Genomic DNA, 15,591 nt, shown 5'->3' on the forward strand with positions numbered 1-15,591 from the left:
CTTGGTCATATGACAGTAGCTTATACAATGGAGGTCCATGGCCAGGAAGTGAAGGGGGTAATGACTTGATATGGAGGAAGGGGGCACCGGTGTTACTGCGTGGGTGGAGAAAATGCACACCCCCCAAAAAACAACAACAACAACAACAACAACAACAACAACAAACAAACAAGCAAACACCGAGTAAGTAAAGTTGAGTTCTTCTCCCCTTCTACCTTCTTTCTCTCTCATTTTGTGTTTTTAAAGCAACGCGATGACGGAGAATGGGGGGGGGGGGGTGTACGTAGCTACATGTCCCCAGATCATCTACGCCAATTATTCATAATACTTGTCTTTATAAGTGCTTAACTAAGTTGCTTCATCACGTATGCTTGGTTTCATGTAAAACATTGTACGTGCAACAAATCATTGACGAGCGGAGTCATGTCAATGATGTAATAAAATCCATGAAGGTTGGCTTGGTTTAATAGACTCGTGCCATTAACACAATATTAAAGGATGAGAGGGATTGTATACGGGGATTTAAAAAAAGAAAACCGCGAGTAAGAGGAACTATATATCTCTGGCTTAGCCTGTATCAAAGGTCTTTAATATGAACAGCTGAATTAATGCAAAGTGAAAGTTATGCTGCAAATATTATCCCCATGCAAGGGCGTGTCGAGGGGAGTGTTTTGGGTATAGACACACAAAAGACACCCTTTATCTGTTTTGTATCTCCCCTGGCAAAAAAGAAAAGAAAGTAAAAAAAAAAATTCTTTGCTCAAGGGGGGGGGGGGGGAGTGTCCTTACTAATATCCGACATATTTGTCGGCGCGATCGATTTTCTAATATCCACCCGCCCCCCCCCCCCTCCCCCTATCGGAAAATCCTACGCCCTTAACTATGCTCATGCAGTTTCCTCATAGAATAGATGACTACCATGTTTTGCAAAATTTCTGTATTTCTCTCTCATCATTGTGGAAATGTCAATATTGCTCTTTTCTTTTCTTTTATTAAATCACTATTTAAAAGTTTTAAGATATTTAGGAATGAATATAATAATATGATTTAAGCCAAGATCGAAAAGCATAGTTACTCTTCTAATCAATGTGCAATTTAAAAAGAAATGTAAATATGTAAAAGCAGAAGCAGTTTCCTAAATGTTGTTTATGATATCCTTGCATAGTATTCTATTCCGGTTCTACAGTCGTTTTCCTGGTGATGGTACATGTTTTCCTCATGACTGTCTGGCCCTCATAGCAAACCACATTGTATGCAGGGGCGTACGCAGGGGGGGGGGGTTTGGGGGTTGGGGGTTTGGCCCTTAACTATGCTCATGAAGTTTCCTCATAGAATAGATGACTACCATGTTTTGCAAAATTTCTGTATTTCTCTCTCATCATTGTGGAAATGTCAATATTGCTCTTTTCTTTTCTTTTATTAAATCACTATTTAAAAGTTTTAAGATATTTAGGAATGAATATAATAATATGATTTAAGCCAAGATCGAAAAGCATAGTTACTCTTCTAATCAATGTGCAATTTAAAAAGAAATGTAAATATGTAAAAGCAGAAGCAGTTTCCTAAATGTTGTTTATGATATCCTTGCATAGTATTCTATTCCGGTTCTACAGTCGTTTTCCTGGTGATGGTACATGTTTTCCTCATGACTGTCTGGCCCTCATAGCAAACCACATTGTATGCAGGGGCGTACGCATAGGGGGGGGGGGTTCAAACCCCCCCTTTGGTATTTTGTTTTTTTGTTTTTTGTTTTTTGTTTTAAATAACAAAAAAAAATAACAAAAAAAAAAAAAAAATTATGCCCACGGCTAACGTACGTAAGTGACCTTACCCCCCCCCCCCCCCCAACGAAAAAAATGTCAAATTTTCAAATTTCGAGACCAAAAAAAAAAAAAAAAGTGTCCGCACAAATGGGAAAGTTGTCCAGCACTACGTCACATTATCATTACAAATTCCACAAATTCGAAATACCCATGTAGTGATTACATAATTATGGTGATTACAAATGTTTGAACTTCAAGAATTTCTTGTCTGATATCGTACAAACTTTCACCAATGATCCGGTTTTCTGATATTGCTGCTTTCTTTTAGAATAACTTGCTTTTAATTAAGGTTGGATATTTGGTAGGTTGCAAAACAGGAAAAGGTTAAATATAAAGATTATCCAAACATCAATTTAACTGATTGAAAAAGATTAACACTCGTTTACTCTAAGTATGGGGAAATGGTTTGTGAAGTTTTTTTTGGAGAAATGTGGTTTTAAGTCAATGTGGTGATACTCAAATGAGCAGGCGCGGATCCAGGATTTCTTAGGGGGGGGGGGGCCCGAATTTGAAATTATGGGAGCCAAAGATTGGAACGTAATGGTGACCAGCAGTGACGTAATGCGGGGGGGGGGGTGGGTGCAGGGAGGGGCGAGTTTCCCCCTCCCTCCTCCTCGAAACGCGATAGCTTTGACGTTTAATTAAATTATTAGAGAAAGAAGACGATTCATAGTACCGTTCTCGAAAATAATCCTCGTCTAAATTCAGCTTCACCCCTCCCGCGCGAAGCGTGGAAACTTTTACGTTTCATTAAATAATTAGAGAAACAAGACGATTCGTTGTACAGTTCTCGACTCTTAATCCTCGTCTGAATACAGGTTCCCCCTCCCGCGCGAAGCGCGGAAGCTTTTACGTTTCATTAAATCATTAGAGAAACGAGACGATTCGTTGTACATTTCTCGACTCTTAATCCTTGTCTGAATTCAGTTTTCCCCCTCCCGCGCGAAGCGCGGAAGCTTTTACGATTCATTAAATCATTAGAGAAACAAGACGATTCGTTGTACATTTCTCGACTCTTAATCCTCATCTGAATTCAGTTTTCCCCCTCCCGCGCGAAGCGCGGAAGCTTTTACGATTCATTAAATCATTAGAGAAAGAAGACGATTCGTTGTACAGTTCTCGACTCTTAATCCTCGTCTGAATACAGGTTACCCCCTCCCGCGCGAAGAGCGGAAGCTTTTACGTTTCATTAAATCATTAGAGAAACAAGACGATTCGTTGTACATTTCTCGACTCTTAATCCTCGTCTGAATTAAGTTTTCCCCCTCTCGCGCGAAGCGCGGAAGCTTTTACGATTCATTAAATCATTAGAGCAAGAAGACAATTCGTTGTACCGTTCTCGAAAATATTCCTAGTCTGAATTTATTTTCGCCCCCCCCGGCCCCTCCCGCGCAAAGCGCGGAAGCTTTTACGATTCATTAAATCATTAGTGAAAGAAGACGATTCGTTGTACCGTTCTCGACTCTTAATTCTTGTCTAAATGTAGTCCCAACCCCCAACCCCTCTTGCGCGAAGCGCGGAAGCTTTGACGTTTCATTAAATTATTAGAGAAAGAAGACGATTCGTTGTACCGTTCTCGAAAATAATCCTCGTCTGAATTCAGTTACCCCCCCCTCCCGCGCATAGCGCGGAAGCTTTTACGATTCATTAAATCATTAGAGAAACAAGATGATTCGTTGTACAGTTCTCGACTCTTAATCCTCGTCTGAATACAGGTTACCCCCTCCCGCGCAAAGGGCGGAAGCTTTTACGTTTCATTAAATCATTAGAGAAACAAGACGATTCGTTGTACATTTCTCGACTCTTAATCCCTGTCTGAATTAAGTTTTCCCCCTCTCGCGCGAAGCGCGGAAGCTTTTACGATTCATTAAATCATTAGAGAAAGAAGACAATTCGTTGTACCGTTCTCGAAAATAATCCTAGTCTGAATTTATTTTCGCCCCCCCCGGCCCCTCCCGCGCGAAGCGCGGAAGCTTTTACGATTCATTAAATCATTAGTGAAAGAAGACGATTCGTTGTACCGTTCTCGACTCTTAATTCTTGTCTAAATGTAGTCCCAACCCCCAACCCCTCTTGCGCGAAGCGCGGAAGCTTTGACGTTTCATTAAATTATTAGAGAAAGAAGACGAATCGTTGTACCGTTCTCGAAAATAATCCTCGTCTGAATTCAGTTACCCCCCCCCCTCCCGCGCGTAGCGCGGAAGCTTTTACGATTCATTAAATCATTAGAGAAACAAGATGATTCGTTGTACAGTTCTCGACTCTTAATCCTCGTCTGAATACAGGTTACCCCCTCCCGCGCAAAGGGCGGAAGCTTTTACGTTTCATTAAATCATTAGAGAAACAAGACGATTCGTTGTACATTTCTCGACTCTTAATCCTCGTCTGAATTAAGTTTTCCCCCTCTCGCGCGAAGCGCGGAAGCTTTTACGATTCATTAAATCATTAGAGAAAGAAGACAATTCGTTGTACCGTTCTCGAAAATAATCCTAGTCTGAATTTATTTTCGCCCCCCCCCCCCCGGCCCCTCCCGCGCGAAGCGCGGAAGCTTTTACGATTCATTAAATCATTAGTAAAAGAAGACGATTCGTTGTACCGTTCTCGACCCTTAATTCTTGTCTACATGTAGTCCCAACTCCCCAACCCCTCCTGCGCGAAGCGCGGAAGCTTTGACGTTTCATTAAACTATTAGAGAAAGAAGACGATTCGTTGTACCGTTCTCGAAAATAATCCTCGTCTAAATTCAGTTAGCCCCCCCCCCCCCTCCCGCGCGTAGCGCGGAAGCTTTTACATTACTTTAAATCATTAGAGAAACAAGACGATTCGTTGTACCGTTCTCGATGCTTAATCTTCGTCTGAGTTCAGTTTCCCCCCAGCTCAGACGTTTAAGGCAATAAATTACGGTCAGACAAGCATTCAGGGGCCCGCCTTAGGGCCCCTGGTGGGGTCGAGGCGGTGGAGCCCCCGGAAGCTCGGGGTTTTTAGGCGTTTAATTACGGTCAGATGAGCATTTTTTATAATCCTTATTATTTTGTCACACTGGCAGGACACTTAGGCGTGGGGTCAAGGGGACAAAGCCCCCCAAAATCAGAGGTTTTAGGCATTAAATTACCGTCAACTGAGCATCGAAGGGCCCGTCTTAGGGCCCAAGGTGGAATCCAGGGGGCAGAGCCCCGGAAGCTCAGGGGTTTTAGGCGTTTATTTACGGTCAGATGAGCATTTCGTTATAATCCTCATTATTTTGTGTCAGTAGCAGGACACTATTTGGCGTGGGATCCAGGGGGCGGAGCCCCCCAAAATCAGCGGTTTTAGGCATTAAATAACCGTCAGATGAGCTTCGAAGGGCCCACCTTAGGGCCCTAGGTGGAATCCAGGGGGTAGATCCCCCGGAAGCTTAGGGGTTTTAGGCATTTAATCACGGTCTGATGATCATATTTTGATGCCTCTTTATTTGTTAACACTGGCAGTTAACTATTCTTTCTTTCTTGCTCTCTTTTTTTTTCTTTTTTTCTTTAATATATTTCTTTGTTAAAGTGTGGGGGGGGGGGGGCTCGAGGCTCTCGATTCCCGCCGTTCCTCGGGCCTTGACATGTAGGAATCTCAATAATTCTTGCCTGGCTGTAAATTTAGGAATTTGTCATTTTCCAACAAACGCATAAAAAAGTATAATTTACTAAAAAGTGAGGAAACATGTCGGAAATTATGTAATTTCAGCATTATTTGTAATCCACAATTATGGAATTAGAAATAAAACACGTTTGAATTTGATTTCCCCCAAGCCCCCCCCCCCCTCTATCAGTACGCCAGTATCTCCTATTTTCCCTTTTTCTTTCCCTTTCCTTCCTTCTCTATTATTTTTTTGATTGGGGGGGGGGCAACAGCCTGGGAGGCTAGGCTCTTTCGCCCCCCCCCCGATCTCCTTCTTCCCCCTTTTTTTCTTCTTCCTCTTCTTTCTTTCCCTTTCTCTCCTCTTTCCCTTTCCCTTCTTTTCCTTTCTTCTCTCTTTTTTTTTCTTTTTTTTGCCGGGGGGGGGGGGGGCCAAGGCCCGCTCGGCCCCCCCTGGATCCGCGCCTGCAAATGAGCTCTGACCAATGGCCAAATGACCATTCAGAATGGCTTGATTATTTCCCCTAGTGAATGCACCCCATATGCCCTAGTTGTTCATCTCCTCCAAAACATGAATAGTATAGGTCTACATCAACTATCCTCTTTTCATAAAAAGGGCAAAATATAGAAATGTGGTATGCTGTTGCTATCATTATTGTCATGACAATGTAAGATGAAATGGAAACATTAAAAGTGTAGAGAGAATATTGCATGCCAGTTGTTAAGTCATCGCTTTGACGAAAACAATGCAGAATTGCACTATCATAGACCAAAATAATATTCATTTGCTCTGCAAAGTACTATTAACTTTCTGATGCATGCCTCGTTGGGTTTGCGGTTGCACGGCTGGCTTTAAATGCTACACGGTCTGTCAATCAGTATATTTGTATAGTGCCTTAATCACCCGATATCCATTGCCAAGGTTATTTTTTTAGTAATCAAATAAATACACGCTCTCATAATCAAAATAGAAATATATCAGTAACAGGAACAACATATTTTGATGGGGTTTATTGTATGACATTGATTGGTTTGTCCGGAAGTTATTTTACTTCATGCATACAACCACAATGTTGTCATTAAATATTGAAAGTTGATTCTTGTTTCTAAAAGAATTATCTGGCATTGATATGATGTCGGCATTGAAACTGTTGGCTTGTCTTCTTAATTTTACTGTCTGTTCATTTTAATATACAGTTTTTTATTATTTGTTGCCAAATTCGAAGCTTATCAACGATGACAACAGGAAAAAGCATGATCATTGCTTCCATGACAGATTTATCCTTTCTTATGAGTATGTTAAGGGGTGGGGTTGGGCTGGGGGTCAGACATTTTTTAATTTGGGAAATGAAGTTCAAGTTCTACCTACTCACTTCATATTTATCTGACTAGGAAAAGAAGAAAGAAAGAAACAAGAAAGATGAAGATTGACAAAAAGAAGATAATTACCTTTTAGGGAAAAGTTCATTATCATTATTATTATTATTAATAGTAGTATTCTTTATTTTTTAATACAGGTACTGTTGCCAATAAACTTGATAAAGTGAGATTACTTTTTTCTCTCCTATTTCATGAAGTGATTATGACAATATAGTTTATTCTTGATAGACCAAAATTATTGATCAATCTCTATTACTGTTTAAATTGATAAATACAGTTTTGGGAACACACAAACTTTACCTATCAAGAATAAAAAATATTTTAACAATCTCTTTACGAAAAAAGGTAACATATTATCCAACCATTGGCAACAGTGAGGCAGCGTCACATAATCTATGCAGCAAAGTAGACCCATTGAAAGTCGTTCGCACCATTTTTGGTAGTGGTGATAAATTGAAGGATTAACACTGTGCTGTATACTGTACTTTTATAAGGGTTTTCCCTTGTTCTTCCAAATAAATAACGTCATTCCTATTGTACCCTGCTGCGAGGGAGAATCGAGAAGACGTTTGACAGTGAAGCTCAACTCTAATACCATTTTCTCCTTCAGTTCAATTACGCTACGCATTTTATTAAAATCATTTTTTTTTCGACTTTGAGAATGAGACTTTTCAGGACAGACAATTCTGGTCGAATATAAGATATAACTGTTCCCTCGTTATTCTCTGATCTCTAAAAACCGACACCGGCAATGCAATGTGAACGAGGCTCAAGCACTCACTCTTGTCGTTACAAATGTTTCAGGAAGTGGGCATGGATAATCTAAACAGACACACAGGAAATAGAAAGCCATTTACTTCCGGTAGCAACCAACTGCATGAATACAATTCCGGTTGTGCATATTACTCGAACGTATATAATTGGAGTCGTTAGAATTATACTGAGGGAATTCCCTGGTTTATTCATGTAATCACTACTTCATACTAGGGTCATTAAACCTTTATCCATTTACGATGTTTCTGAATCTGTTCTTACGAAGGCCTATACCACTACGCACACAATTACACTACAGTGAGATACGATAATTTCGCCTACATGCATAATACTTACGTATCACCATCACCACCACCACCACCATCACCACCACCATCATCAACATCATCATCATCATCGTCACAAGGCATCACCAACACTAACACCACCACCAGTACCAACACCACTACCATCACCGCCATCATCGCCATCATCATCATCATTGCCATCATCATCATCATCATCGAATTCATCATCATCATCATCGTCATCATCATCATCATCATCATCATCAACATCATCTTGAACAAGCACCTAACATTGTGAGATAGGTCTATAACAGTAAGAATCGGAGAACCAGCAGTAATAAGAGTACGGTAGTAAACTACTACTACTACTACTAGTAGTAGTAGTAGTAGTAGTAGTAGTAGTAGTAGTAGTAGTAGTAATATGAGGAGTAGTAGTAGTAATAGTAGTCATGGTTGTAGTATATAGGCCTCGTGTCAACAGCCGTTGTAATTAATGGCCCTAACTATATAGATCATGCTTATGTTCTTTTACAAGGAAAAATGTCCCTGATTATAGCATAATCTAAAATATAGAGAATGCACTTAAAAATTCTTTTCATTGAATTTTCAGCTTATTGTTTGAAGGGTATTTACTATCACCCACTAGAATGCATTGACACCACTATAATCGCCCCCGATATTTTGTTCCGCTGCACTGATCATCTTCTGAATCACTCCATTCTTAATACGCATTCTTTTGACGCACCAATAGTTTTGAAGGACGATTTATTTTTTAAAGTAATTAATACGAGCAAATTGTAAACAGATATTTCATTTTCCAAAGGTGTCCGAATTAACTTGTTTAATAAGTGCTTTGTTAAACCGACATTGAAAGAGAAATTGACGATAATGGCCTTGAGTTATTCTCCAAAATATGTTTGATATCAAAGCCACTATTTCCTTTTCTCGCAAACGGAACTATGAGTAATATCAAAAGAACTCCGATTTTATTGATTTTGTCTTGGTTTTGAAGTTTTGTTAGTTGCACCTCATTCTAAAATATTTCATTGTCATGAATTGTGTTGATACACGAAATCTCAGTATCATTAAGCATAATCTGATGATAGACAACAGGACGAAGTATTGCACATTTTTGCTTTTTTTGCAAGTAGCGTGGATACGATTATGATGCAACAACACAATCGCAAATACTTTCGAGAAATCAATCGTTAGCAAGTTCCCTGCCCTTGTCCATCATGTTTGGAAACATATGAAATCCACCAATAAAATCTTCCCAAATATGATTTCTGTAGTCATTGTGGAGTAGACAATGTGCACTACAATGTGCAGAATATTGATTGAATCCAAAGACCGGGGTAATCATAATACTGTAACTACTTTATTTAGCTAATGGAAATGTGCCATAAAAGAAACCGGTATTACAGCGGATTATCATTATTATCATTATCATCATTATTGTTATCATTAGCATTGATCTCTCTCTCTCTCTCGAATATGTTTCATTTGTACTATAGGATGTTAGTTTAGTTTAGTTTAGTTTAATTAATAATAGTTTAGTTTAATCGAGGGCTGCAAGCATTTCAAGCTTCACGCTGTATCCCTCATCATGTTAATTGTAAAGTGAGTAATGTTCTCCTATATATTGTCTATGTTCTATAAAGTATGAGTATCATGTATTGTACTTTGAAACGTAAATTATATCAAACTGATGGACATTATATATGTTTAAAATATGTATGCTTGAAATATGATATAGAAATAAATCAAATCAAATCAAATCAAATTATCATAGGCACTAAAATAGGGTATAGAAATTGCCCTTGAGTATAATAGTTGAAATTATAAGCCCCATACTGGAAATGTTTTTGCAACTCATAACCCATGCCTTCGTTGTGAGAGAAAATTACGTTTTCTTTTGCGATGAGCTAGTACTGTGTTTCCATACGTCAATTACCGTTGCCATTATGCGCCAATGGAGCTACAGTAATATTGAACAAAGTATTGAAAGGCTTTATTGGACCACGCTGATATTTTTTCTCAAAAATCGTTTATAGCATACCATAACAGCGACAATTAGGCTACAATGATTTATCCGCACTTGAGAATAAAAGGTGATTTCAGCGGTTTTGTTCGATCTATGATAAAACCACAAGTCATATAAATTGCATGAAACAAGGAAACCATAACAACCATCCCCCTAAATCATTTCCTGGACATATTTTCTACTAAGAGCTAACCTTGCATCATGGGCTGGTAGCGAAGGAAACAGGTTTAAATTGTAGTTACGGTTTAATAATACTGACGATAATAAAATAATTTTCATAAAGCACATGTTAAAGAAACGCCCTTCATACTCTTGAGAGTAAATAGTCGTTAACTATAAAAAAAAATAAAGTGTGTAATACGTGTATTATTGAATTCAAGATTTAAATAATGGTATGACTTGATAAAAGTAGCAATAAATAATAAATATCACATTCTTATTTTATTCTAAGATGATAAATAACCTATATTTTTCAAAAGAGCTCCTTTTGGAATCAACTTAGTGCTACCGCAGTCAAACCGCCATACTATTTCCAAACCGACCCCAGACCGAGCGAATTTGGGGGTAATTTTCTGTCGTCTATCTCGTTGGTGTGATAGGTGTATTAATGTCATTTGTTTTGCTATGTAGGTTTAATGGCTGTGATCGAGGCCCGTACCCTAATAAAATTTTAAACCACACGTTGGGTTACACTTTTGTTCGAAACTGGATTTAACAAAGGTAATTAGTCTGGGGTCTTAGTATTCCTTTGTTAAATGTGATTTACCCAGAGTCGTGTTTACATGAGCGAGTAGAATAGGAGTCTATAGGGTTTTATGGAACTCGCTCCAGCGACATTTGACTAAATTCGTCAAATTTTTAACTACGTTTCTGGATCCAACAATATGGGCCTATCCTGATCTAATCCTGATCTAATCCTAATTCATAATCTCATTTAAAAACACAGTCGTTACCAATGTTATCTTTGAACAACGAAATTTAGAAGAATTCGTACAAAATAAAGATACCCTGGAGGCCCCCCCCCCCCCTGTTATTTAGGGTACGCGTATGCATGCACGATCTGCGCTTATCATCATGACGTCATCGATCACCCTCCCAGCGTAGGGGGTTTCCCCTGCTCACACCTTTTGATGTCTTATTGCTTTTCATTCATGCACGTGGTACGTATCAGGCAAGGTATATAGTCTTCAAATATAGGCATCTTACCAAGGAGATGCAATCTAGTTTTACACTTTTTTAAAAGACTTGGTGGATTAAATTGACATAAGAATACCCAAGGAAGGATGATCAACTTTGCATTTCCCCTTGTTTAGCTTATCGCCGATTTTAGATGACATGGGTTTCAGTTTCACAATATTGTTATTTCTGATCAGGAGATTGTGGTATTGAGCAAAAGTGCGGAGCGCACAATCTTCCGCTCGCGGACAATGCGAAGCTGTAGGTTGTGCATGAATGGGTTTGTGTACATTGTGTGTGCGTGAGCTGGTCATTGTAATGCTGTTCAATTTGCAGAGTGAAATATTGTTTCCAAATATTTCTCTACCAGTATTGTTCACGTAATGCCTGACAGTTCAACAAACAAATGAGTAGAAACTGAGTTTGGTTTCTACGTCATTGTGAGTGTTTATATTGCTGTAATTTTTGAAAACGATTCATTATTCGGATTAATCTCGGCGGAAATTAAACCTGTGTTGGATGTTTGTGTGTGATTCTCTTGCGCGTTGTTAGAAAAGGTGTTAGGCCCATTGGTTGAAGTGATGACTAGCCGAAAGTCCGGGGAGCCTTCCGTTGCTTGGTCACGGGTAGGGATGCGGGTGATATGGTTTGCTCATCTACTGGCATCGTGCTTCGTTCATGGTAAGCTGCCTTGCATGTTTTGAGGTTCCATTCTTTCATCCTTTCTTTTTCCCTATACTCTCTAGCTTTCTTTCTTTCTAGCTTTCTTTCTTTCTTACTTACTTTTTAGCATTCTTTCTTTCTCTCTTACTTTCTAGCTTTCTCTCTTTCTTTCTTACTCTCTTTCTTTCTTTCTTTCTTTCTTTCTTTTCTTACTTACTTCCTAAGCTTTCTCTTTCTTTCTTTATGGTTTATGTTGATTTCTTTCTGTCTGCCAAATAAATGTGATTTGTCTAGAGTGGTTTGTGAAATTAAAGGCTAATTCCTACTAGCTCTATACTTGTGCTAGGCCATTTAAATTAGAGGGAGGGGGGGGGGGGCGGTGCCAACTGTTTAAAAATGAGACCCCCCCCCCCCGACAACCCCTTAGTGCCTCAACAAGGCATTGAAAGGTCTTGTCAGATGAGGGAGGGGGGGGGGGTGTAGAATAGTTATGAATAAAAGGATGTAAAGAACAGTCCTGTGCAGTGATCTTTCTTTTCTTAAAACTTTTTTTAGTTTTTTTTAAACAAGGTCATTCTCTACTCGCTGACTCAAAATGTAATTTGATATATATTGTATTGTGCCCTCTCATGCATATCTCTTTAGACTCCTTTCTAATGCACCAATCTCATTCCTCATCTTCTTCTCAATCCCCCATGCATCTCATCCTTTTGTAATATTTTATGTCACTTCTTTTTTGGCATTGTCTAGTTGACCGTGTTATATCTTTTTCATGTCAAAGTTCCCTCTTGTCCTGTTCTTGTCTCTGTTGGCATATCCCCCTTTTTATATTTCTAGTTCCTTGTGTAGTTACAAATTTTGGTAATTTAATTACTCACTATTAATTCCTAACTATCAAATTTTGAGGGGTCCATGATTGTACCAGCATTGCTTTTTAGTGGACCCCTCTGTCTCCAATATGTATTCCTTAATTGTTGTACATTTAAATGATCATAATTGATTTGTAATGTTTTGTTGGAAACAGAAATATAATTGAATTGAACAGAAAAATTGAATTTAAAATCTATGATCATACGTACATGTGTAGTATAAGCAATTGATTAAAAAGAAGATTTTTCTTCTAAACCTTGTCTTGTAATGAATAAAATTCAATGTGTTCAATACAAATACTAAAAGGTTATCATTGGTAAATAGAAACGACCACTTGTAAATAACGGAAACGACCGATTAAAACTCATCAAGCTCCCCGAAACAGAACAGATATATGATCCATTAAAACTGAGCCTTGCTGATCATCATTGGCATGCAAGGCAATGAAAAACAATGAGTATGCACAGCTTGGAGAATTTTTGTCAGAGAGCCAACATTTCTTGAAACAGATACCTAGGTTAATGCACTATGGCGTATGGGTTGTTATTATAAGAGGTAACTGAATACCAGACTAGCGTACATGTACATGTAGGTATAGATGTTGCATTGAAATGTCATAGTGTAGAACATTATTCATTAATACCTTTACCTTTTACCTTTTTTCTTCCTGGATAATTGCATAGACTATAAAGCTGACAGCATGAATTTGCTGCTGTTTTGCTGTTTTAGAGACACCATTATCAGTAATATTGTTTGAACAGTAATGAAAGGGAGAACAAAAACTCTAATTGAAATGACAAGTCACATGCACGAGTGGTTGTAATGAAATGAATTTGAATAGGATGTGTTTTGCTTTGAATGAAAATTATTGCCTGATGGCACGCATCTGGAGCATGTATATTGTTAAAGCCCCACTGTCCTACTTGTAGCTACTTGCTCCCTCTATATATAGAAAACTTCCCTAATCAGTGCCTGTTGGTCCCCCATGATCCTCTTTTTCTTATGTTAGTTGAGAGCTGAGTTAATGAGATAGCCACCTGTCAGCAACCTCACTGTGTGGTCTAATCCCTTCTGGCCCAGTAGTTTTGACAGTCTTTAAATAGTAAAATTGGGTTTATACTGGTAGGAAAATTTTTACTCATAAAAATTAATGCTTGTGCTCATGTTTTTGGAAAGAAGATGATTTCAGAAAGTGAATAACAGTTTAAAATGAAATTAGTTGTTTTGTAATTTGAAACAGTTGGAAAAGGGTATTGAATCTATTTGAACAAATGGGTATCTGGCTATTGATTTCAAATGTTTATGTCTTAATGACTAATGCCTAATTTTGAATGTATAAAAGTATTACAGTGCTGAAGTTCAAAGTAAAATCAAAAGAAAGAAAGTGTTCTATGTACTTTTAAATAACCTTCTCTGGTTTATCCACCACATTTCAAAGAATGGTGGAAGTAACTACATGTATTTCTAAAAATAGAACATTAGTTCCTTGTTTTATCTAAAGTACATTTACATCATAAAGGGAAAGTCCACCCAGGCATCAAGTTGACTTTAATAAATTCAGAGAAATACGAAAAAGAAACCAGTAACATTTTGAGTAAAATCTGATTCTGATGTGTTATAGGCTGCATGTACATTATAGGTAGCCTTGAATATATAGCAGAAACTACAGAATTTTTGATTTCTGAGGCCTTTGTTCATTTATTTCATAGACATTAGAAAGGCATTATTGTTTCATTGACAGGTTGTGCAATGTAGGTTGCCTACATAAGGGTGTAAATGATGTACATTTGTAAATGGCTCTAAATGGCCTGTCAACAGTATTTTTTTAAGGAAAAGTGCTCCATATTTGTTAGAAAATATGAAGAATCTAGAGAGTGACTATGAGACAGAAAATGAGAGAGAGAGAGAGAGAGAGAGAGAGAGAGAGAGCAAGGGGGGTAGAAAAGAGGAGAGAGACAGTAAGAGAGATAGAGAGAGGTAGAGTGGAGAGAGAGAGAAAGAGAGAGAGAGAGAGTGAGAGAGAGAGAAAGAGAGGGATAGAGAGAGAGAGAGAGAGAGAGAGAGAGAGAGAGGGGGGGGGGGGGGGGGGAGGGAAATTTAGATGACAATCCTAAATTTAGAAGTGACATAATTATATGGTTTCCACTTTGTCATTGAAACGTCCTTCATGAGCAACTGTCTGTGCAAAATGGTTACAGCAAAATATTTGTTCAATTTTACTCCTCCATGTTTGCACTCCTTAATAGGTTTTTTTTTGTGTGGTCAAACATCACAACAAATTAATTCTAGCCTCCACACATAATGTGGTCATTAATTCTGTCTCTTGTGTCTGCATGAGCACATAGGTTCTATGTAGAATATGATCATTAACCTTAAATAATGGCGAAAATAGGGGCAGGGGCTCTGATCTAATATATCACTTGTACAGTTATGAATCTGTACTTTTTATGCTAGCTTTTATATCAAAATTACATTAGAAAATTGCTTATTATTAAGAAGATGCAAGAGGTAATAGGAGATACGACAAGGAGAGGGTTGTAACAAAGAGAGTTTATGACTTGGGGGTACTTAAGAGAAACTAAAAGAATCATTAACAGAAACAGGAAAGAGATTCTTTGCATCTCTAATGTTTTTTTGCATTAATGTACTTTATATCTTTTCGAAGAATGATGTACATGTATCTTGATACTGATTCATGTGTAAATTCATTATCAGACATGGACACATCATAAGTTGTATGTGCCTTACATTCCTACCTTGATTATCTGATGGTATATATCTGTTTAATAATTATGCCATTCACAGAAGAAAAAAAATTGGCTGTGGAAATAGCCCTCATTCACATTTCAAATAAATTTCAGGTCACAGAAGTTAATGGTTCTACAATATCCAAGGACGAATTGGAAATTTAATGCATTAATACACCTAGATAACTTGCCAAACTCTTATTATTGTTAATGAACTTTCT

At 38.1% G+C, this 15,591-nt stretch overlaps 1 protein-coding gene across 1 annotated transcript in view; it reads left to right on the plus strand.

Moving 5' to 3' along the window:
• The first annotated feature begins 11,443 nt into the window (after positions 1-11,443).
• The window catches only part of LOC578838 (receptor-type tyrosine-protein phosphatase kappa), a 32,795-nt gene continuing 28,647 nt past the window's right edge, over positions 11,444-15,591 (plus strand). The window contains exon 1 of the mRNA XM_030990140.1: positions 11,444-11,771. Within this exon, the coding sequence (XP_030846000.1) occupies positions 11,672-11,771 (100 nt within the window). The 5' untranslated portion in view covers positions 11,444-11,671. The remainder of the gene's footprint in view (positions 11,772-15,591) is intronic.

This window comes from Strongylocentrotus purpuratus, unplaced genomic scaffold (genome assembly GCF_000002235.5).
Source record: "Strongylocentrotus purpuratus isolate Spur 01 unplaced genomic scaffold, Spur_5.0 spur5_contig_843, whole genome shotgun sequence".
NCBI lineage: Eukaryota > Metazoa > Echinodermata > Echinoidea > Camarodonta > Strongylocentrotidae > Strongylocentrotus > Strongylocentrotus purpuratus.